Genomic DNA, 22,855 nt, shown 5'->3' on the forward strand with positions numbered 1-22,855 from the left:
CTGAATGCAATGATGTGGAGGTGCCAACATCTAATATTTTATTCAGACTAGAACAAAAATCACAGATCAAAAGTTTAAACTGAGAGAATGTATCATTTTAAGGGAAAAATCTGTTGTTTCCAAATTTCATGGCGTCAACAAATCCCAAAAAAGTTGGGACAAGTCCATTTTTACCACTGTGTGGCATCCCCCCTTCTTCTTACAACACTCAACAGACGTCTGGGGACAGAGGAGACCAGTTTCTCAAGTTTAGAAATAGGAATGCTCTCCCATTCATGTCTAATACAGGCCTCTAACTGTTCAATCGTCTTGGGCCTTCTTTGTCGCACCTTCCTCTTTATGATGCGCCAAATGTTCTCTATAGGTGAAAGATCTGGACTGCAGGCTGGCCATTTCAGTACCCGGATCCTTCTCCTACGTAGCCATGATGTTGTGATTGCTGCAGAATGTGGTCTGGCATTATCGTGTTGAAAAATGCAGGGTCTTCCCTGAAAGAGATGACGTCTAGATGGGAGCATATGTTGCTCTAGAACCTGAACATAGTTCTCTGCATTAATGGTGCCTTTCCAGACATGCAAGCTGCCCATGCCACAAGCGCTCATGCAACCCCATACCATCAGTGATGCAGGCTTCTGAACGGAGCGTTGATAACAACTTGGGCTATCCTTGTCCTCTCTGGTCCGGATGACATGGCGTCCCAGTGTTCCATAAAGAACTTCAAATCGTGACTCATCTGACCACAGAACAGTCTTCATTTTGCCACACTCCATTTTAAATGACCCCTGGCCCAGTGCAAACATCTGAGCTTGTGGAGCTTGCTTAGAAATGGCTTCCTCTTTGCACTGTAGAGTTTCAGCTGGCAACGGCAGATGGCACGGTGGATTGTGTTCACTGACAATGCTTTCTGGAAGTATTCCTGAGCCCATTCTGTTATTTTCTTGACAGAGGCATTCCTGTTTGAGGTGCAGTGACGTTTAAGGGCCCGGAGATCACGAGCATCCAGTAGAGTTTTGCGGCCTTGACCTTTACCCACAGCGATTGTTCCAGATTCTCTGAATCTTTTGATGATGTTATGCACGGTTGATGATGATAACTTAAAAGTCTTTGCTATTTTACGCTGGGTAACACCATTCTGGTATTGCTGCACTATCTTTCTGCGCAACAATGGTGGAATTGGTGATCCTCTTACCATCTTGGCTTCTGAGAGACACTGACACACTGAGAAGCTCTTTTTATACCCAATCATGTTGTCAATTGACCTAATTAGTGTTAATTGGTCTTCCAGCTGTTCATTATATGCTCAATTTCCTTTTGCCAGCCACTTATTCCTACTTGTCCCAACTTTTTTGGGATTTGTTGACACTGTGAAATTTTGAATAAACATATTTTTCCTTTAAAATGTTACATTTACTCAGATTAAACTTTTGATCTGTCATCTACGTTATATTACGAATAAAATATTGACATTTGCCATCTCCACATCATTGCGTTCAGTTTTTATTTTTATTCACAATTTGTTTAGTGTCCCAAATTTTTTGGAATCCGGTTTGTGTATATATATATATATATATATATATATAATATATATATACATATGAGCCAAATGAAAACACTATAAAAATTAAATGCAGTAATTTATTGTGTTTTTATGGTGTTTCTGTCAAAAGTTACAATGTAATTTCTTACAAATAACTTTTTTAAAATTTTATTATTATTTTCTATTAAGTTTTTATCAACATTACAAACGTGTCTGCCAGGGGTTTATTAACAAATGTAATAGTGTTCAAGTATAAAAAAGAACAAGACAATATATTTACACATTATAGAGATAACTTCACATTAAGTTTTTCTAGAACTGAGATGGTTTTTGTTTTCAAGTCCTTTAACAGTGGTGCTGTCTCCGTAAAGTTCCTTGCTGAAGTGGGTTATGCTTGGTTTGGAGTTTGACCACTTTTTCTTGTGAATGTGAAATTTTCTCAGGAGAAGTAGAAGTTGGGTGAAATAAATCAAGTCTTTATCCAGAAGACTACTTTACTTCCGGGTAGACTTTTTTTTGGTCTTTTACATCTTCAAATGTTATTTGGAATCAAATTCTGTTAAATGGGTGGAAAAAATGGCATAACAAATAAAGTTAAAGGTTTCATATAAAATTATTCATAATGTATACACTGTTAAAAAAAAATTCTGGAAAGATTCAAACAGAAAACTGGACAAATAATTCAACTTACAGAGAAAAATATTATATTATGCTTAGACGATAAGGACCTGGATAAAGACTTGAAATAACTTTACAATGAAGTCTGGCGACATAATGACGTCACTCCAGACGGGCTCGCGCCAAGACGGGGAGGAGGGGGAGGGGTTGAAGCGAACGGCGAAAGGGAGGAGGAAGGGAACATCATCATCATCATCATTGCGCTGGCTGTCCGGGGTCACGAACTATGACCTTTAATAGAAGAAAACCACAACAATAATGTTTTTAAAACAGCGGAGCGCCTTTAATTCGTCCCCTTGAGGTAAGTGTCATTTGTGGTTAGGAAGCAGCTGCAGCTCTGTGTGGTTGCGGGGCTGAAGAGAGCTAATCTCCCGCTTAGCTTGTCAGCTAGCCGATGCGGAGCTTCCTCCTGTCCGCCTCCGGCTGCTCGGCGTCCGGGTGGGAACCGAGCAACGCTGCCGGTCGACCGGGGCTCGGACACCTTTAGCTGAGTGTTGAACACCAGACAGCACCGACGGTGTAACCTGTGCTCATCTCTGCGTGCTAGGATGACTGTCACGATGGGTTATGCTCAGTTCTTGCTCACGTCGCGTTTATTTGTTGTGAGTTAGCTTTGATAGCTAACCCGGGATAGTCTGGTTGAACTCGACCCTTTTACCTTTGCCATCCCCAGGACACCTTATGTCACCGCGTTCTATTTTTGTAACAGCTGTTTTTTAGGTTTTGTAACAGCTGTCATACTCGGCTGACTTTAAAGAAAACTGCTCTAGTATTTTAATTATCATTGTGTCTGCGGTATTATTGGCCGGCTGCCATTGTCTCCATTTTGTTCTGTACTGCAATGTGTTTGGCGCAGGGTCGATGATTGACTTGTGGTTTAGCCAATCAATAAACGATATGAATCCGCTCGCCCCTCCCTTCAGAAGTGCGCCGGTGTTGTGGTGAAAAAAGTACCCCTGCAGAAGCACGCCTATTTCTCTGCTTTACAAAGCAGCTATCTTCTGCCGATTCATTAGATGACGTACATCTACAACTGATTAACTTTTGGAGTACTTCCAGTTCAAGATGGCTGTATCAGCTGCTCTGACTGAATAAATTACAGGCATTATGCTAAAATCTGACATTGTTTTAGGTGAGTTATTTTGTTATTTGTTATTTTATTGTTTGCCCAAAAAAAGAAACGATACACATAAAGGAAAATATAAAAAACAAAATGTGCAGGAGAGGTCATAATACCCAAAATGGGCTTACAAGTGGTCCCCCCTCCTTTCTAAAAAAATTAAGAAAAAACTCATAAAAGCTTTATACATAAACTTCTTACTTTAAACACACACATGCGCACCAAAGCAATAGACAATAGCTACATAATAAATTTAAATTGACCAAAAATATTAAAATAATAAAAAACAATACAAATGTGTTTAAAAAAAAATCTATAAACTTTGTTTCAACTTTCTTTTAAATACAGATAATTTGTGAGTGTCATCCTCATCATATATTCTGTGTCTTATCCCACGTCTTTGCATGAGATTACACAAACATATTCAAAGTTTGACCATAAGGGCTGCAATGATGTCATTTTTCAACAAAAACTGATCTTAGTTGAAAACTCTGGTATAAAAGGCAGCAGGTGAGCATTAGGGCTGCACAGTTGATCAAAAATACATTGTCATCGCAAAGGTCTGCAATAACTCATGGACCGTTATATTTCTAGTAACATGAATGCGTTCACGTTATGCATGCTAGTTTTATATCTGGTCAGTCCAAAGGCCTCTCTCTGGTCTTAATACTCACTCCTGGTTTAGATGATAGTGAACGTGATACATGAGGAAATTGTGGGTTTATTGCAACTGATCTTGTCATTGCAATGTTAAATAATAATATTGCACATTGCAAGTTTTCCAAATAACATTCAGCCCAGTAGGCACTATGCATTGCTTCAAGGAATGTTAGACATTACATTTTTAAAGATTAAATTGAACAAATGTCCAAAGTGACACGTTAACTCCTGATTTTAAGCACCTTTATTAACACAACTTTCTAAAATACCTTCAGTATAACATATATGCATTATAGACACTACTTATGACCAGGAAATAGGTACATAAACAAAAATAACTCAATTTACATAATAAAGTTCCCCTAACATAGTTTGAAGTGTAGGTGAACAATGGAAGGAGTAAAGTATTTTGAATAAAGCCCTGGCATTCCTTGAAGGAACGTGTATTACTCACCACCACCTTTCATGTTAAAGGTTTAAACTAAGATAATCTTATGATGAGAGGGTGCAGTTATAGACGTTTTTGTCCAGCGTTGTAAATCACGTATGGAAACATGTGATAGTGTGAATATGTGTTGAGGTTTACTCACTACTGTCGCATTACAGCTCAGTATCTATAAATTCAAACTGGCTTACACAACAATGATTATACTTAGGGTGGATTAGCTGTGGCAGCCATCTTGAATCGGGCTGACTTCAATAGTCAATTAATTGTAAATGTACATTTCATAGTTACTTTCTGAGCATTCCATCCTCTAGTTCATGAGATATCTTGCTAACACAGTAGACATAAATAAAAAGACAATATTTTTGCTTGTGTCTGTGCATGTGTTTGTCTTTGGCAGCAGGTGATAAAGATGCTCATAAATGTCATAGTCACTTGCAATTGATCATATTTAAACATCATGAATTAATGTGTTGGATATGTGTAACCCATCTTTTCACTCCAAAACTGCAAAACAAAATAATCAAGACTGAACCAGCGCTGTTTTAACGATACAGTTTTGTGATTGCTGAAATGTTTGTGGTTGACGAACGCCTTTGACGTTCTTCCAAACAGGCCTTACTAATGACTTCATACCATCATGAGAACCAGCCTGAATCTGCTCCCCCAGCGGAAAGCAGACACTGAGCACAAGGCAGAGGTGCGTGCAGAGAAAGGCTTTCATGACGGTTTCCTGTAGTAAACTGAACATTTGCATAGAATAATTTTCAACTGGAAAAAAATGCCTCTCTGTGCTACTTTTTGGTTGTATGTATACCTTTTGAGAAATACCTTTGTGATCAGCTCCCGCTTGAAATATCACAAGTGAATATAATGCTTCATAATTACATACGCATTAGAAATACTTACTTGCATTGTATACTTGTAACTTAGATCGTCTGTGTCTTACTGGGTTAAGGGTTGTCCCCTTGGTCAGACTCAGTGATGAGTGAGTCTCCGCAGCGCTTTAAGGTCATCTCCACTGAGCCTGCCACTACACCTCAGCGACTACAGGTAATCACTGAATTCCCAAATATCAGAGGATGCAACAGTTTTGATGTTGTCGTTTTCAGCACTAGAGTAGACGTCCCTTTAAATCGTGCAACTCTTTCCTGCTCTTTTCTTCAATCACATTCACGCATGCTCCTGGTGTTTTTCTTTCTCTGTTTTCTCCATCTCTCTCAACTTCAGATTGTAACCGACCAGCAGACGGGTCAGAAGATCCAGATAGTGACAGCGATGAACCCGTCCGGCGCTCCAAAGCAGCAGTTCATTCTGACCACGGCTGACAGCTCAGGAGCAGGCAAGGTTATCCTGGCCTCACCGGAGACTCACAACACAAAGCAGGTCATCTTCACTGCTGCAGACAGCCTGATGCCAGGAAGAATACAGGTGCATTTCTCCCACAATGTCGCCCCATAATTGTTCATATTAGAAAGTTTTTGTCTAGAAAATTTCAGCTGTGTTTAAGTTGTTTTAAACCCATTATGTTGACATTGTGAAGATGAAACAAGTGAAGTCTAAAGGCCTGTTTTTCAGATTGTCACAGACCCGGTGTCAATGGAACGCTTGTTAGGACAGTCGGGGGATTTAGGTCGACCTCAGCCAGTGGAGTACTGTGTGGTTTGTGGAGACAAAGCTTCAGGTAATCGAGCCTACGATACACCTAAACCTCAGCACGTGGCGCTTTGCATGTAGTCTAAGGAACGCCTCCTGATGTGCTTCAACTGTTAGTTCAGCTTCATGCTGTTAATACTCTCACCCACATGCTCACAGTCACTCAAAAACTTTGCTTTTATCTGTGTTCAGGGCGTCACTACGGAGCGGTCAGTTGTGAGGGATGTAAAGGTTTCTTCAAACGAAGCGTGAGGAAGAGTCTGACCTACAGCTGCCGCAGTAAACAGGACTGTGTCATCAACAAGCATCACCGCAACCGCTGCCAGTTCTGTCGGCTGAAGAAATGCCTTAAAATGGGGATGAAAACTGATTGTAAGTTTGTAATACTGACTCATTACACACATCGAGTGTTATTAAGTTTAAAGGTTTTAAAAAAGTGAATTTAATCATTTTACCGTAGAGCCTTGGGAGGCTCTAAAAATTGACGTTTTTCTCCAAATAAAAATATTTAGTGCAGCAAGGAGGACCGGGCAGTTTATTGACTGATTAGTATATTAATTGGTATTTTTTCTAATCATATATGACATCAAAATATTTGGTTGAAGTCAAAGTAGTATGAAGCAGTGTTAGAAAACACATTTCCTACGTACAGTTATGACCTTTTTTTTCCCCACTCACACCACAGCCATGTTTCCCCTTTCTTTTGTGTTTGAGACCAAAATGACGCTTGTTTACTCTTTTGTTTAATATATAATAAGGCAGCCATTTTGCAGTGCTATTGAAAATTGCAGCTGCAGCTTTCGTTTACTACAAAGTGCACTAAAAACTCATCACTTGCGACTGTAAATGTAGCGTTCAGATGTTATACACTATATCATTTGCAGCGATTATGAATTGTTATAACACAATAGATTATGCAGTGATTTTTTAAACAAATTAAAAAACACAAGGACTATATTTCTTGAAGCCACATTTAAATATAAACAGTAAACATATTAAAATAACTCTTAAATTACAGAACAAGATGCTTGCATCAGCTGTAATGCAGCTCATGTTTAAATTATATGCACACATGATACAACAGTGTCTCCACTGTGACTCTTAAAAACCATTGTTTGCTCAGTTTTGCTTCTAGGATATTATTTATTACTAATTTTTAGGTTTCTGATATAGCCATAACTGCATGTTTGTGTAAATGGAAGCAGTGAATTCAGTGTTGTAAATGCAGATTTGTGTCATGAAATTTTATGTCATTGTTAGTAGAGTTATTAGCTGCATGTTCTTTATCTAAAACTAGAAGTATTTTAGCATCACCTCAGATTTTTGGTTTGTATCTCATTGTGTCCTGCAGAGGTTAGTTTATGCAACGTGTAATTCAGCTTATAATTTCAGTGTGTAGTGCTGCTACGGTCAAGTCATTTTGAAATTGATCAACAGCTGTCTATCCCATAGGGCGTATGTGTCAAACTCAAGGCCCGGGGGCCAAATGTGGCCCTCGTTGACATCTTATCTGGCCCCCAAGATGATATGTGAAACGTAAAATACTTCTGTCTCTTTAATTTTTTTCAGTAATCTTTGATTATGATGTTGAAAGTACAACAGAGAACATCAAATGAGACCAAATAAACTCTTGATGTTTGGTATTAGGGCTTTAACAGACTACTCCAGTAATAAACACATCGATTCCTAGGACATCTGTCGAGTTTTTAATTTCATGTCGAGTATTCGTTGTGACTTCATTACGTCGCCGTTAAGTCATTGCGCCACTTGTCACGTGATCCGCACCGGGCGCGGGTTACAAAATGGATTCCTCCAAGCAGACAGATGGAGCGGAGCAGGTCCAGTCTTGACAAACAGGTAGAAATGCATCAATAGAATGGAAATATTTCACTAAAGATTAATCTTCTGGTTCAACTACCGTAAGGAAACAGAAAATGAAACAACTTCCTGACTGTTTGGAGCTCGTTGTGAACCGGTGTTACACCATATTCTGTGACCACTGTATATTGTGACCCTAGGGGGCGGTGTTGCATGCACTGTTGCAGGTCACAGAATATGGTGCAACACCGGGTCCAATGACCAAACCAGAACCAGCTTCCTCTGACCTTGTTTCACAAACAAAAAGCAAAAAATATTAATCTCTAAACCTATAAAAAAATCTATAAACATATTAATCTCTAAAACTAAACCTAATGCGCACCACCGCCAGCTGTGGTGCGGGATGGTCGTCCGCCACACTGTTTTTAGTTTTGTTTTTGACGTGCCGCACGTTTCTTTCACTTTTGCAGCTTAATAATAAAAACTAATAGTTTAGTTTTTCCTGTGACTTATTTGCAGTATGATAAATGGTAGGAGCATAATATACGCTCCCAATGTTTTGTTGGTCTTTTTTTGTAAATAATGACCTTTTTTGCAGTTTTATTTATTTATTTTTGTGTCTTTAGATCCTATGACGTCATCAAGTACTCGAGTTCTACTCGAGTTTTATTATGTTAATGTCGAGTTTAAAAATTATGTAGTCGTTCAACCCCTATCTGGTATCTGATTTGAGTTGATGTAGATTCTGAAATTGGCCCTTAGTTTGAAAAAGGTTTTAGTTTTGACCCCTTTTGTAAATGAGTTTGACACCCCTGCCATAGGGGATTCTCCTTATAGTGAATAAACAATTTAACAGTCTAAACAGTAAATTGTTGGCTTGCTTAAAATTTCTCCTTAATATTATCAGTAAAGCAACTTTATCCAAATCATTTTAATTTTTTTAAAGTGCAGCTCTCTTTAGGTTAATGCAGTGGTAACTGTTGTAGTGAATTTATATGTAAACACAGCTGAAATAAAAGTAACCATGTTAAAGTTTTCTTGTGTAAATAGTTTATTCTGAATGCTTGACAGGGAATCTACATTAATTTAAAAAATACTTCTTAAATGTTGCAAAGAAAAGTACTTTGTTGAAAGTTTAGGACACAACTCCATTAAATATAAAATTATTGTAAAACACATGTATTCTGTTTAAAAACAAGATGTATTTATAGCAAAGATTTGTTATTAGTATAAAATTACTTATTTTTGTTGTTCATATTCTTATTATTATCATGCTCAGTAGAAAAATGTAAGTAGGGTCTGCTTTCTGTCTTTGTTTAGCCGTTCAGAGTGAGAGGAAGCCTATTGACATGACGCCTAGAGAGAGGCACGCTAACTGTGCTGCCTCCACTCAGAAGATCTACATCCGTAAGGACCTGAACAGCCCACTTATCGCCACACCGACCTTCATCTCTGATACAGATACAGATGGCTCCAGGTCAGTGGAAATCAGAGCTACAGACAAACATTAGGCTTGATGTCTTTCAGCTGCTGTGTATAAGTATAAAGTGTGTTTTTGTGTTGTGCAGATCCAGTCTACTGGACCAGGGGATGCTGGTTAATATCCAGCAGCCAGTCATCCAGACTGATGGAACTCTGCTGCTTGCAGCTGACCCCAAGGTACCGGTGTGTCTCATCCTTATAAATCCAGCGTTACAGTACCATAAACATCTTTTTCTTCTGCTGCTCTTTGTCGACTGTTCCTTCAGACATTGATTTATATTGAACTTTGGAGTAATGGCTGGTAGCTGACTTATGAGAGTGAAAACTTTGCCTACAGATGGATTCTGGACACGGAGACCTGGGGACACTAGCCAGTGTTGTGACGTCGTTAGCCAACCTAAGTGACTCTCTGAAAGAAAACCTGAACAATGGTGATACCTCAAACAGCCAACAAGAGGAGCAGTCTGCCAGCGAGATAACACGGTCAGTTTGTCTTATTTAAATTTAAGCTCAGACGAAGTCTTGCTTTTGACAGATTTAAGCTTAACCTCATGTGTCAAGTCGGTGGCTTCTTATTTGTAAATGACTGTGCAAAGACAGAAATCCAAGTGGAATTATGTGAATTTATTGTTAAAAAAAAAGTTTTTAAACAAGTGATCTAATTGTAATTTATTAATTAAACAGTAGGCAATATTTAACCAAGAGTTATTTAATATAGACATTAGAGTCCGACCGAGATGTTCACCCCTAAGAATCTAAGAAAACAGTGAGTGGAGCTGTTTATTTAGCATGGCTGTTAGCATCCATGAAGCTAAGCAAATCAGATCCACGCTACACCTAGACCCACACTAGGTTTACAAGTGGTGCACTGGTCATAAAAACGCCCTTCCCTGTTCATTGTTTATACAGTCACGTATGATGAAGTTCTAATTATTATGGACTGCAGCAGCGTTGTTTTTTTCTTTTGTAGAAAAGTAAAGATTTCAAACTATGCATTTCGTTGAGGATGATAACGTTACTAACACGAATATGTTTTACCTCTATGTTAGATTTATTTTTCTGGATAAAGTTTTACAAGACAATAGCCTATGCTAGGTTATCTAACGTTAGCTTGCTAACTTGAGAGGCACGTAGCTAATGACAAGCAGGTTGGAGGATCGAAGATAATTTATTATTGTTGATTTTAATTTTAATTTTACAGATGAGTTCAAATAAACTTACCATGCTCTGTTCAGCAAAATATGCTACACAGTATTGCTCCCTGCTTCGGCTGTGCTCAAGGTCAAAGTGAAACTTAAAGTGAACGGCCTTGACTTGAAAGTAGTCTTCATGCACCCTCTGCTGGATACGTTGTACAATTATGGCTGGCTCCAGCATTTGAGGGGTGAAAGAAGTTTTTATATTGGGTCATAATGGGACAGTTGTCACAGATACCGATAGGTCCCTAAACGCCTCTGTCGGCCCAAAGTATCGTCCCTGCTCTAATAGATATGATCCTTTTCTCAACATTATGAACTGTAACAATGGGTTGCAGTCACAACCCAAAAAACTATGATGCAGGAAAAAAAAAGATGAAATTTAGATTTGCTATTTCTCATGTTTGGTATTTTTTGTGTGTTACACAAGAGGAAAAGTATTGTAAAAAAAATTAAATAAAAAAATCAAGTTTTGTGTGTTCCTTGCAGTGCCTTTGACACTTTGGCCAAAGTCTTCAACCCATCCGAGGAAAATCTGTCTGAGAAGTCGCATTGCGTCAGTGAAACAACCATCCAGCTGATCGGTCAGGACCAGGAGACGCCTCTCATTGAGGTGGAAGGACCGCTGCTCACAGACAGCCATGTCAGTTTCAAGGTGGGTGGAGTTCACCTTAAACTAATTAGGACAATACATATCCTGTACAAAACATTTATGTCTTAAAATGGGTATTAAGTGATTTGTTGACAAAAGTCTTTTTTTTTTTTGTATATTAGCAATTTTATTTTAACTTCAAGGAATGTAGACAAAGTATTGTAAGAGAAGACTATACTAGTTTTAAAAAAACAAGCTAAGGTTTTGGACATTTGATGTTGTAAAACAAGCCTTCAGTGCTTTTTGGGAACAACAATTGTTGTTGTTCTCTTTCAAACCTCTTGACAGACCTCACTCCGTTCTCAGAGAACCAGGATTACCTTGGTGACCAAAAATGTGCTTTTTTAAAGTTTTTATTTTATTTTGCTTGTTAGTTTATACCTTTTTCTAATGTCTTTCCTTGTCTTTGTTTCTTTTACTTAGCTGACCATGCCCAGCCCCATGCCCGAGTATCTGAATGTACATTTCATCTGTGAGTCAGCATCCAGACTTCTCTTCCTCTCCATGCACTGGGCACGTTCAATCCCAGCTTTTTCAGCTCTCGGGTATGAAAACGTGTGACTCGAGAAAGTCTTTCTGTTGTAAACTAACACTGCAGCCTCCTGTTTCATGTGTTTCTGCATCTCCCAGTCAGGAGGTAAACACCAGTTTGGTCCGAGCCTGCTGGAACGAGCTGTTCACTTTGGGTCTTGCTCAGTGCGCTCATGTGATGAACTTATCGACCATCCTCGCTGCCATCATTAACCACCTGCAAAGCACCATCCAGGACGGTACGGACCAAAGACTTCGTCATCATTTCACAGTAGGAAGCACACGTATAAACAGGAGCAAACAAATGTGATTTATTATTTGGTTATTAGATTATTGCTATTGTTGATTACAGTAAGATCAGTCTGAGCATTCTGCCCAACAACTTTCTTCTTGAGTTGTATCTGTTTGCTCAGATAGGAATGTTGCAATTTTGTTACATATTAACACTGATGGACAGCAGCCATTTAAAGGTGACATGTTTATATCTGTAAGTACCTTATGCATCCATCCATTATCTTTATCCGCTTCTTCCTTTTCGGGTCGTGGGGGTCACTGGTGCCCATGTCCAGCTATACAGCAGAGAAAAACAAAGACAAAATAGGTCGACTCGTGGGCACATTTCTGAGAAACGTAATCAAGTTTAGTTCAGTTCAGCCCAGTAGACCAAATGAACAGAATACCATTTTTTCTGTAAACGTTTTTGTCCTGTCTGTTTTTTGTTATTGTAAGAAAACCAGTAGATTACCTCAAACTGTCTTGTGAAGAGAAACAGAAAAATGACAGCAAAAACAGTAGATGCATACAAGGAAAGTTAAAAAACAGTGTGAAGAAAAGTCTCAGGACATCAAGTTATAATTTAATTTATTTAACCTTTATTTATACAGGTAGTCTCATTGAGTCACGAGGACTCATGTTCAAGAGAGACCTGCTGTGATCATGGGACGTACATCTGCAGCCTGTGTAGACCAGGGTTACCTGAGGCAGCATTATTTATAACGTTAATTGGAAAAAGACAGATTTATGTCCATTCTTGAGGACGTCTGCCTCTCAGATCCAAACTAAGACCTCGTAAAAGAAAGCTCTAAGATCTCTAGGAACCATAGGAAAGTATGAAGTTAAAGAACAAAGAGCTTTGTTTAGAAAAAAATAAACTATGAGCTCTTACAGATGTTGCTGATCATTCAGAATGTCTGTTTAGACAAATTTTAAATTCTGTTAATGTATTTTTACTGAAGCTACTGCTGGAAAAATATGACCTGCTAATCTCATCAGCTTTTGCCAAAATGTAGCAAATTAGCTGAAGGCTTTACAGAAAACAAATGAGAATTATTAATAGTAAAGAATTACCGGTACAACACCATCTTAGAAATGCAAACAACAAGTGCATGGTTTGGCTTTTCTGCCTCATCATGAAAAGGCAGGATGTTAATTTTAGTTAAATTATGAAGGTGAGATGAGGACCTAAATTGCTGCCTCTAAAAAAGTTGTTTTCTTTTGATCTGGCTGACATCTAGCTTGATTCATGCTCAATTATTTTTGAAAAAGTATTCAATTGTATGTATTGGTAACTGTTCATTTGATGAAATGAGGTCAGTTTGCCTCCAGTAGTCAATTCAGTTCATTTACTATATAGCACCAAATCACAACAAAGTTGTCTCAGGGAACTTTACAGGAACATTCACATACATAGAAAAGCCATTTAGTAAAGTTTTCTATCTAAGACATCTAGTCATAAGGTTATAACAGCATAGGATAAGGAATAGGTCAGGAAACCAAGCCGACTATCTATAGGATTTATCAAAAAGGAAAGTCTTAAAAGTAAACTGGACAATGTGTCAGCCTCATGGACAGAAACTGGAAGTTGGTTCCACAGAGAGGAGCCTGATAACTGGAAGCTGTATAAAGTAAAATAAATTGGTCCAAGCACAGAACATTGTGGTACTCCATGACTAGCTCCAGAGGCTGAGACTGATACAGCAATTTGAGCATTTTCTTTTCATTTTCAGACAAACTGTCAGGGGACAGGGTGAAGCAGGTGATGGAGCACATCTGGAAGTTCCAGGAGTTCTGTAACAGCATGACGAGGTTGGAGATCGACAGCTATGAATACGCCTACCTAAAGGCTATCGTGTTGTTCAGTCCTGGTGAGAGTCTTGAACATAATGGTGGATTTTATATCGTTTTTGTTAAAATAAGAGGGTAAATGATCAGTTTTTGTTTTATGGAGTCCAACTGTTGTGTTTGACACAGATCACCCAGGTGTGGACAGCAGCGGACAGATTGAGAAGTTTCAAGAGAAAGCGCTGATGGAGCTGCAGGACTATGTGCAGAAAACATATCCTGATGACATCTACAGGTACAACAGAACCATGTGATTCCAAAAGAGAAAGTCAGAAAGTTAATGTCATTGCTATCAGATGGGACTAAATGAATTTCACCTTGCTCGGCGTGCAAATATTAAACAAACTTAAATAAAACTGTACTTTGTCATGTAGCAGAGTTTGCTGTTAAATAGAAATGTGCCTGGTGTGTTGAAGGTGTAGCACTGCGGTTCTTTTGGTTTTAGGTTGACGCGTATCCTGACCCGCCTCCCTGCCCTGCGCCTAATGAACTCGAGCATCACAGAGGAGCTCTTCTTCACTGGCTTGATAGGTAACGTCTCTATCGACAGCATCATTCCTTACATCCTCAAGATGGAGACGGCAGAGTACAACAGCCAGGACTCCGACTCAGCAGAATAACGTCACTCCCAGCATCCACCCCTGACATTTAAAGGTCAGCGAGTCTTATCTTCAGGTACATTTTTATCTCTGGAGGGTTGTGAATAAACTACAGTCAAAAATACTTCAGCACTCTTTTTTAACAATGTATGGAGCTAAATTAGTTGTGAAGTGTTGGTAAATAAGGATAACTAAGAAAACCAGGATGATGGAAAATGTTTTGTGCAGCTGACAGACTCTGAACTAGATGAAAACAAACCGTCTTCAGCTGCAGCTGTGCTCGTCTCCTTCAGTGGCGTCGTCAAACATCAGTCATCACGCTTGAACTTGATCTCATTAGCCTTTGATGCAAGTCTGTTCTCGATCAAATTAAACCACAACACACTGGTTTTGTTCCCATACATGTGTGAAGACCAGCTTGTAATGCAGATACAAAAGAAAACAAGAACAGACTCCCAAATAAAATGTTTAAATTGAGGAATCTTCCAGGTGCAGGACGTTCGCCTCATTAGAAGGGATACTAAGACCAAAGTAAACCTGGTTTACTTTGAAGCTGTAAAGCATTTATTTGTGTTGGCTTTAGCACATACAGCACTTAACCCGGGCCTCGACCGATCCGGTATGGTTTCGCTTTGATGAACTCGCATTATGGTTTTGGCAAAAGTGTTTTACATCGGATGCCATTCCTGACACAACACTCACCATTTACCCGGGCTGGGGACCGGCACAAGAGATGCACCGGCTTGTTCTCCCTGGTGGCTGGTTTATACAGGACATACAGTATATTGATCAAACTAATGAATGTGCTTAAACATTTAGGCTCCAAAACACGTTTTCTGATTGCCACGTTCTGTAAAAGCACTTGCACATCAAATTAAATGAAAACATGATTTGAATTTTTATTCTCTGACTATTACAAATTGTAGCTCCACAGAAATGACTGGAAAGTCAACTGAAGTTGATTTTAATAAATGTAAGTAAACTTTAAAAGTTAAATCTGGTCCTCTGGACATTAAAAATAAAAATTGTAGAAACGTTTCCTCTTTCGACGAAACGTTTCTACAATTTTTTGTTTTGTTTTGTTTTGTTTGAATGTCCAGAGGACCAGATTTAACTTTTTTACATGTTTCTACCTGGATTATTGAGCATGCATCAGGTTAAGTAAACTTTATTTATGCAATTCCTAAAGTTGATTCAAATACATTGGCAATGATAGCATTAGGCTAGCTAGGTCTCATTGTATTGTTTTTATTAGTACAACCCAACTAATGCCAGTTGTTTGGTATTATACTAAAATACACTTTTTTTATCATGCACATATTTAACTGTGGTCCTCCTGTGTTTCTTGTAATCTGTGCAATCACTTTTTGTCCTTAAATGACAATCAACTATATGTTGTTTCTTTCTGTCCCATCAGTGTTACGCCTTTTTTGTTTTGTTTTCATTGATCACCTTTATTCTCAACAAAATTCACAGAAAAATTTGGGTTCAGAAGTCTTTTTTTTTTTTTTACATGTAGCTATGCTACTATTTATGTTTGTGTTGGTGTTTAGCTGCACATTAATCAGCTCTCTGTGGTGTCCCACTGCATTCGGGCTGACTAAACTTTGTTTTGTATGTTTTCTAAAAACATTCATTTGTTGTAAACAGATGTGTAATAAGTGTACTTAAAGTGCTTTTGGGCAGGACCCCTGAATTTAAAATACGAGTGAGATTATGAGGGACGCCAGCCTTGAGTGCAGTGATGTCTTGAAGACAATATTGAGGATGCATTGGCTTCCCCTCATGTATAAATGTAAAAAAAGCATCCACAGCAACGTGAATGATGATAGGGGTGTAAATAAACTGGGATTACGTCTTGTGAAAAAAAAAGTCAATTGTAATTTTGGGTTTAAAACCCAAATAGGCTCTTTGTAAAGCACTGGTGTGAAGATTTGTACATGTAATGCCATTAAACTGAGCGCATGTTGTTTTTAAACAGGGTTTTATATTCTTCTTGTCAGCCCTAATGAGGAGCATTGTTATCATTTTTATAGTGCATTGTTTTGCATGAAGAAGTTGCTTATGCACATTTTATTAGATGCAGTATATAAAAAATGTTGATTTAAATGTTGTGGCTTTATAAAAAAACAAAAAAAGCAGGGGCAGTTCCAGCATTATGTTTTGTGGCTTGGGTATCTCTTGGTTAACATTTTATACTGTAAATGTATTTTCTTTTTCTGAGATGCTTATCTTCAAATGTTTAAACGGAGAAATTCAAACATTAGCTTGTCGCTAAAGTCAGTCACAGTCCTACATTTCTACCTCACAGATACAATCAAATGTATTTATGACTGGGTTCTTGTGTCAGCATTCCAGGCAGGCTTCCCTGAAGTCATACATTTTAAACAAAATAAACAATTATTCATGAAATACAACACGAGTGATGTTCACGTTTTAAATGGATTAAAACTTTTTTTTAGGTCAAATGAATATCTTGTATTTAGAAAGTGTTTGGAAGAATATTTTTGTACCAAATAGTTGTAGTTTATCATTGAATACATTGATAAATAGTTCTGTTTATTCTTGGTAGACTTGTTTTATATGAAGAAATGTTTCGGCAAGAGAATTTTTACAATTTTAGTTTAACTTGGGGTTTTTTTTCTTTAGCAAAAATCACGGGTAAAAATACAAACATAAAAATACGTGTATGTAATTTAATTCAATTCAGTTTATTTAAATAGCACCAAGTCACAACAGAAGTCATCTCAGGACACTGAACAGAAACATTCATGTACTGTACGTGAAAAGTACGGTAAGTTAACATTATTTATCTGAGGAGCAGACTGCTTTGAGTTTAACTCCATCACAGACTCTCGTGTTGAGCAAGCATGAAGGAGACAGTGGAAAGAAAAAACTCCCTCATGAGGAAGAAACCTCCAGCAGAACCAGTCTCAGGACAAGCGTCATCTGCTTCAACCAGTTGAGTTTCGGAGGAAGTGGAAACAATGGCAGGTCAAGAATCACATGTTAAGATGGAAATGGTATCAAATGAAAACTATTCAATTGTAACAATTAATTTTAAGAAATTGGGTCAATTTGTCATCTAGTAGTTTTATGGCAGAATAACCCTAAATATAGGATTTATCAAAAAGAAAAGTCTTAAAACTGGACAATGTGTCAGCCTCATGAACAGAAACTGGAAGTTGGTTCCACAAGAGAGGAGCCTGATAACTGGAAGATATTCCTCCCATTCTGCTTTTGGAAACTCTAGGAACCACAAGTAAACCTGCAGTCTGAGAGTGAAGTGCTCTGTTAGGAAAATATGGAACAATAAGATCTGTAATATAAGATGGAGCTAGGTTGTTGAGAGCTAATATAATTGTGTATATAATATTGAGATTTTAATTTAAGAGTTATTGTCATTAAAAATTGTGATTTTAAACTATTTGGAATTTAAGAAAATGAAAAATTTCTTAGCTCTTATTTTAAAACGCCTGCCTTCATATTTGACGATTGTTTACTTTGTTCCAGACACTACCTGCGCTCGAACCAAATCTTAAGGATCACTACACTGAAACCGACCGTCACAGAATGACAATATTAAGATGTTACGGGTCGTAAAGCAAATTTCAATTAATAAACTACAAATACCATTGAGCCTTGGTCGCGGCGACGTCATCATTTCGCGCCATCGTGTGCTTCTTGAATCCGGGCGCACGAATAGGCAATAGGAGATATTTAGTAAATAAAACGGCTTCAAAATGCCCATGAAAGGGAGATTTCCGATCAGAAGGACTCTTGAATATCTCCAGAAGGGCGACATCGTGTTTAAAGACAAGGTGAAGATCATGACGGTGAATTACAACATTCACGGAAAGCTGGGCGAAGGAGCAAGGTCAGAGACGGCTTTACATGTTACTGCGAGGAAATCACGTGTTGCTAAAGAGGAGCACTCGGCATGTACCAGTGGCTAACAGAGAGTTTGGAGTGTTTGAGGTTGCAACGTACAAGAACCACTCGATTCTTAAATGCAAGATTTATGATCGCAAGGGTGCTAACACGTGCTAAACAAAGCTAACGCCTCATAATAACATGAAGGATTCATTTGGTGTTGAAGTGTTAAAACTCTCATTTTGATCTGCCTCTTTTTGTGTTTTGCAGAAAGTTTGTGTTCTTCAATATTCCCCAGATCCAGTACAAAAACCCGTGGGTCCAAATCATGATGTTCAAAAACATGACACCGTCGCCTTTCGTAAGGTTTTACCTGGGTGAGTGTCCTGCTTGTCATGTTGTCATCTGATGGCATGAGATGTAAGTGGACCTCTGCCTCTCTGTCCAGATGATGGTGAGCAGGTGTTGGTGGATGTGGAGGGGAAGGACCACAAGGAAATCTCACAACACATTAAGAAGATTTTGGGCAAATCAGAGTGAGTTTATGGAGATGATGCTTCGTGATGCCTACAATTTAAAGTGCTGTCGATTTCATTATAAATGGATAAACTTGTGAAAAGCTAAAACTTTTTAAACTTCTACGTTAAGAAGTTTTCTATCAAAATAGCTTAACTGATAAAATCCCTACTTCCAAAAACTACACATTAGGGATGCACGATATTGGATTTTTGGCCGATATCTAGGGTTGGGTACCTTTCTAAAAAAATCTGTGTCTGTACCGGTGTCGGTACCTTCACTTCGGTGTCGGTTCCTGGACAGTTCTTTTTTGGTACCAATTTTGTAATTAATATTAATTCTAGCAAGAAGAAAATTACGTTAAACATTACAGTACAAATCTTGAGTTTTATTTTTTAACTTAGGTATTTTTCTATTCCAAGCAGTTTTCTTACATAAAAATAATTTCCAGTTCAAAACACCAGTTTCAAACCAGTGACACGTCCGTGTCTAATGTTCACTGCTACACACTGAGGACCTTTTCACTTCACAGTTTTTCTTCAGAAACATCAACATGTCTGTTTTCTCTGGACACAAACAAGCTGCTCCTGGCTGATGGTGTCTCCAGCAGTAGAACATGTTCACTCTGAGGCTGTAGATGATGCTTGTTGCACACACAGATACCTGGTTGTCAGTTTGACATATTGTCTCTCACATCCCACCAGCAGGTCACTGGATTCACTGAGGTTAGGGTTGATGCAGACATCTGCACCTCTGTGTCTCTGCCTGAATCTTCTCTGTGGTTCTCTGGGGTTTAGAGCTCTGATCATCTCCCTAATTGACATGAGAACAAAACATCAACAATAACATGGTTGTGTTATTATTGATCACAAAACATCATCTAGGCTGAGAAATAAAAGCTTAACTGTCAGCAACATCCTTTATAGCTTAACTTACCTCCACCATGGAGCCTCCACTGTAGTTAAAAGCAGCAAACTTTTAACAGCAAGGTTTGTGACTGTCCTGTGGCCCCCACCTCACTTTTCTTTTGTCTGTCTCTGTCCTCCTCACATCAGGGTCAGAGGCTCCTGTGAGGAGAACATTAACATAAACAGTGAACATGAGGTGAACTGTTTGACCAGCTGACCGGATGGATGAGCACAAGCTTCATCTATTACTGTCGATCTTTAGTTAGCTTCTGATTTTAGCTAGCTACATATATAAAATAAATTTACACACTAATATCTTAAAGTTAGCGCTACATGGATTCTAGTTTAATTCACCGCAACGTACGTGTTAAGCTGCATTAACGTTAACAAACGTAAACTCACCAGCTGAAACACAGACAGAGCCGTCCTCGGGAGTTCTTTGATGAAGAGGAGTCGGGCCGTGGAATGTTGATTCAGGTCGTTCATGCTCTCTAAAGCCCCCAGTATACTGCCGCGTACGTCCATATGCAGAGGTACGTACGCAGAGGTATGCACGTACATACGCAGAGGTACGCACGTACATACGCAGAGGTACGCACGTACGTACGCAGAGGTACGCACGTACATACGCAGAGGTACGAGCGTACATACGCAGAGGTACGCACGTACGTACGCAGAGGTACGAGCGTACCTCCCAGGGCATGTCCGTGCAAAGCTCAATTTTTACGACCGCATACGCGTACACGGTGTCGCACAATAACCTTCCCAGCGACGGACTGTTTTGTATGCGACACCAATGTATTAAATTCCCCTTCTTCATCCCTGATCTGGCCTTTTCTTTTGTTTTTTTGCCAAGAGGCAGTGATCTCTTCCTCCTCCATTGATGCCATGACTGACATGGTGAGAAATGAAGGAATTTGTCACGAGCGAATTAAACTCAGGTCCAGCATGGCTGCGGGAGGGTCTGGAGATTTCCTGTTGGGCTGGTCTGATGTGTGGGCTGTAGAGCCAGTGCTCCCTGTTTTTTTTGGGTTTTTTTTTTTTAGATCTTTTTATTAACAACATATAAACACAGAACACCGCTGAGGCTGCCAGCGCTCGTTTTTTTCCCCCTGACCTGTCAATCAATCCAATAGGCGTGTCAGCGAATGACCAGTCAGCGACCTCAATTTGTCCTGAAGGTAAACGCCCCTTGTCTGTGAAGCTGCTCTGCAGCTGCTCAGGGTGTACACTGAAGTCTGAACCCTCTGCGTACAGTACACGCGTACGCGTGAATGGACGTACGCGGCAGTATACTGGGGGCTTTACACTCGCAGGCTGACTTTAATGCTGAGAGGAGGAGAGGGGAGGCTGCAGTCCCCCCTTGAAGACAAACACGGAGCAACTTTCCGTTCATAAATTGAAGCCGTTCGACAACACGTGCTGCACACGTGAACCCCGTCTGTGGGCGTCACCAGCACCATAGACATACATTAGACATAGATTAGGTACGGCAGCTCTATCCAGCTCTGGGTGTAAACACGTACTCTGTTTGTCATAGTCTGCGTTTTACCTGCCTGCGTGCTGAAACCAAGTGACACGTTACTGCCAATACTGAAACTTGACACCGAAAAAAGAGCGACGCTTCAATCCATACACCGATGGTGCAGTTCGGTCGGTGCCATAAAATAACCTCTGTTCGGTACTCAGCCCTACCGATATCCGATATACTAAAACTTATTGTCTGATAACCAATACCAATATCAATATTTTTTTCCTAGACCTACTTACAGAGACTACATATCTTTCTCTGCTGTGGAATTAAAATACTACATTATTCTGCATGGTCTTTGTCAGTTTGGCCTGATACCAAATTCAGATGACAAAAAGGGGCTGAAAATGATGCAACACTATATAAATGTATAACAGTGCCTTTTATATTGGTGAATTATTTTGATGAAACGGCCGATGTCCAATATTTAACTTTATCGCTAATATCGGCCGATACCATGCCGATAATATCGTGCATCCCTACTAGATATAGTAAAACTTTATATTTACTACGTACTAGTATCAGAGATAGTTGTGTTAAAATGCCTTACTTACTGCAGGACTTCTTCAGATCCGTCGTGGTGATTGGACTGTAAGAAGTCAGCGCTGATTGTGTGGTTTTCAGTGTGTTGAAGCTGTTCACACCTGTTGTTTACCCAAAGCAGTCCCATAACCAAGAATGGATTTTAGTCCCAGGTGTGAACAGAGAGGATAACATGGCAGTGAATCCACAGCTGACCAGAATCTACATCGGTTCAATGAACTGGTGTTTATAAGTTTTGTATGAAGGTGGTCTGCTGCTGCATTCATCTTACTTGCTTCTGTCAACAGACAAAAGTTACAAGAAGAGGCTCAGGCCAAGATGCAGGCTTCCAATCCTGCCAACTTTGGCCTAAAGAGGTACTGTTTGAGGGAGTGCATCTGTGAGGTGGAGGGCCAAGTGCCGTGTCCTGCAGACGTACCACTGCCGAAGGAGATGACGGGCAAACATCGGGCTCGGATGGCTGGCTCAAACCAAGATTGAGAGGCGGATGTTTGTAGTCTGATTGGACAATATGTTGGCTGTTTTTTTTTTGTTTTTTTTTTGAAGATGGATGTTAGTGGACAGACTGGGACTCAACCAAAAGCAGGAGGAACCCATCAACACGACCAATTTGTGCAAATGTACTTTTGATTTCCCGGATCCTGTTAACAGTGACATTATTTGCTGATGTGTCTCTGGTGTTTATTATTCTTTTTTTAATCTCACCATTAATAAAGTCCAGATTCTGAACAGTATGAGATACAATGATCAGCCACCTGCAGGCGAAGAGAGAACTGTCTGGATCCTAGTCCTCTGCTTACCCTCATGTTCAATAAATTATCTAAAATCAACAAAATGCACCAAATAAAATGGTTCACTACCTCAGTGGAATAAAGTCAACTTAGATTCAACCTAATAAAATCAAGCAAGCTGTGACTGATCGGTTTATTTTTCCCACATAAAAGATTGTACAACGTAAATACGAGGTCACCAAAGTTGTGAAAAGAACA

General features: G+C 39.2%; 3 protein-coding genes across 3 annotated transcripts in view; 2 read left to right on the forward strand and 1 right to left on the reverse strand.

Annotated features, from left to right (window-relative positions):
* b3galt4 (UDP-Gal:betaGlcNAc beta 1,3-galactosyltransferase, polypeptide 4) overlaps positions 1 to 2,408 on the reverse strand; it is a 10,475-nt gene extending 8,067 nt beyond the window's left edge. The window contains exon 1 of the mRNA XM_037683956.1: positions 2,398 to 2,408. Coding sequence (XP_037539884.1) covers positions 2,398 to 2,408 — 11 coding nt within the window. The remainder of the gene's footprint in view (positions 1 to 2,397) is intronic.
* A 7-nt stretch (positions 2,409 to 2,415) lies between these two features.
* nr2c2 (nuclear receptor subfamily 2, group C, member 2) lies at positions 2,416 to 14,516 on the forward strand. Its single transcript, XM_037683957.1, has 15 exons — positions 2,416 to 2,516; positions 5,056 to 5,144; positions 5,399 to 5,493; positions 5,671 to 5,871; positions 6,019 to 6,124; positions 6,289 to 6,468; positions 9,235 to 9,391; positions 9,483 to 9,573; positions 9,734 to 9,879; positions 11,082 to 11,247; positions 11,668 to 11,789; positions 11,875 to 12,014; positions 13,782 to 13,919; positions 14,026 to 14,131; positions 14,342 to 14,516. Exons 2-15 carry the CDS (start codon positions 5,081 to 5,083, stop codon positions 14,514 to 14,516), a joined length of 1,887 nt encoding a protein of 628 aa, XP_037539885.1. The 5' UTR covers positions 2,416 to 2,516; positions 5,056 to 5,080.
* A 3,650-nt stretch (positions 14,517 to 18,166) lies between these two features.
* On the forward strand, positions 18,167 to 22,803 carry mrps25 (mitochondrial ribosomal protein S25). Its single transcript, XM_037683958.1, has 4 exons — positions 18,167 to 18,372; positions 18,639 to 18,745; positions 18,817 to 18,904; positions 22,154 to 22,803. The coding sequence occupies exons 1-4, from the start codon at positions 18,239 to 18,241 to the stop codon at positions 22,344 to 22,346; spliced, it is 522 nt and encodes a 173-aa protein (XP_037539886.1). The 5' UTR covers positions 18,167 to 18,238; the 3' UTR covers positions 22,347 to 22,803.
* The last annotated feature ends 52 nt before the right edge of the window (positions 22,804 to 22,855 follow it).

This window comes from Nematolebias whitei, chromosome 11 (genome assembly GCF_014905685.2).
Source record: "Nematolebias whitei isolate Nwh7 chromosome 11, NemWhi1, whole genome shotgun sequence".
NCBI lineage: Eukaryota > Metazoa > Chordata > Actinopteri > Cyprinodontiformes > Rivulidae > Nematolebias > Nematolebias whitei.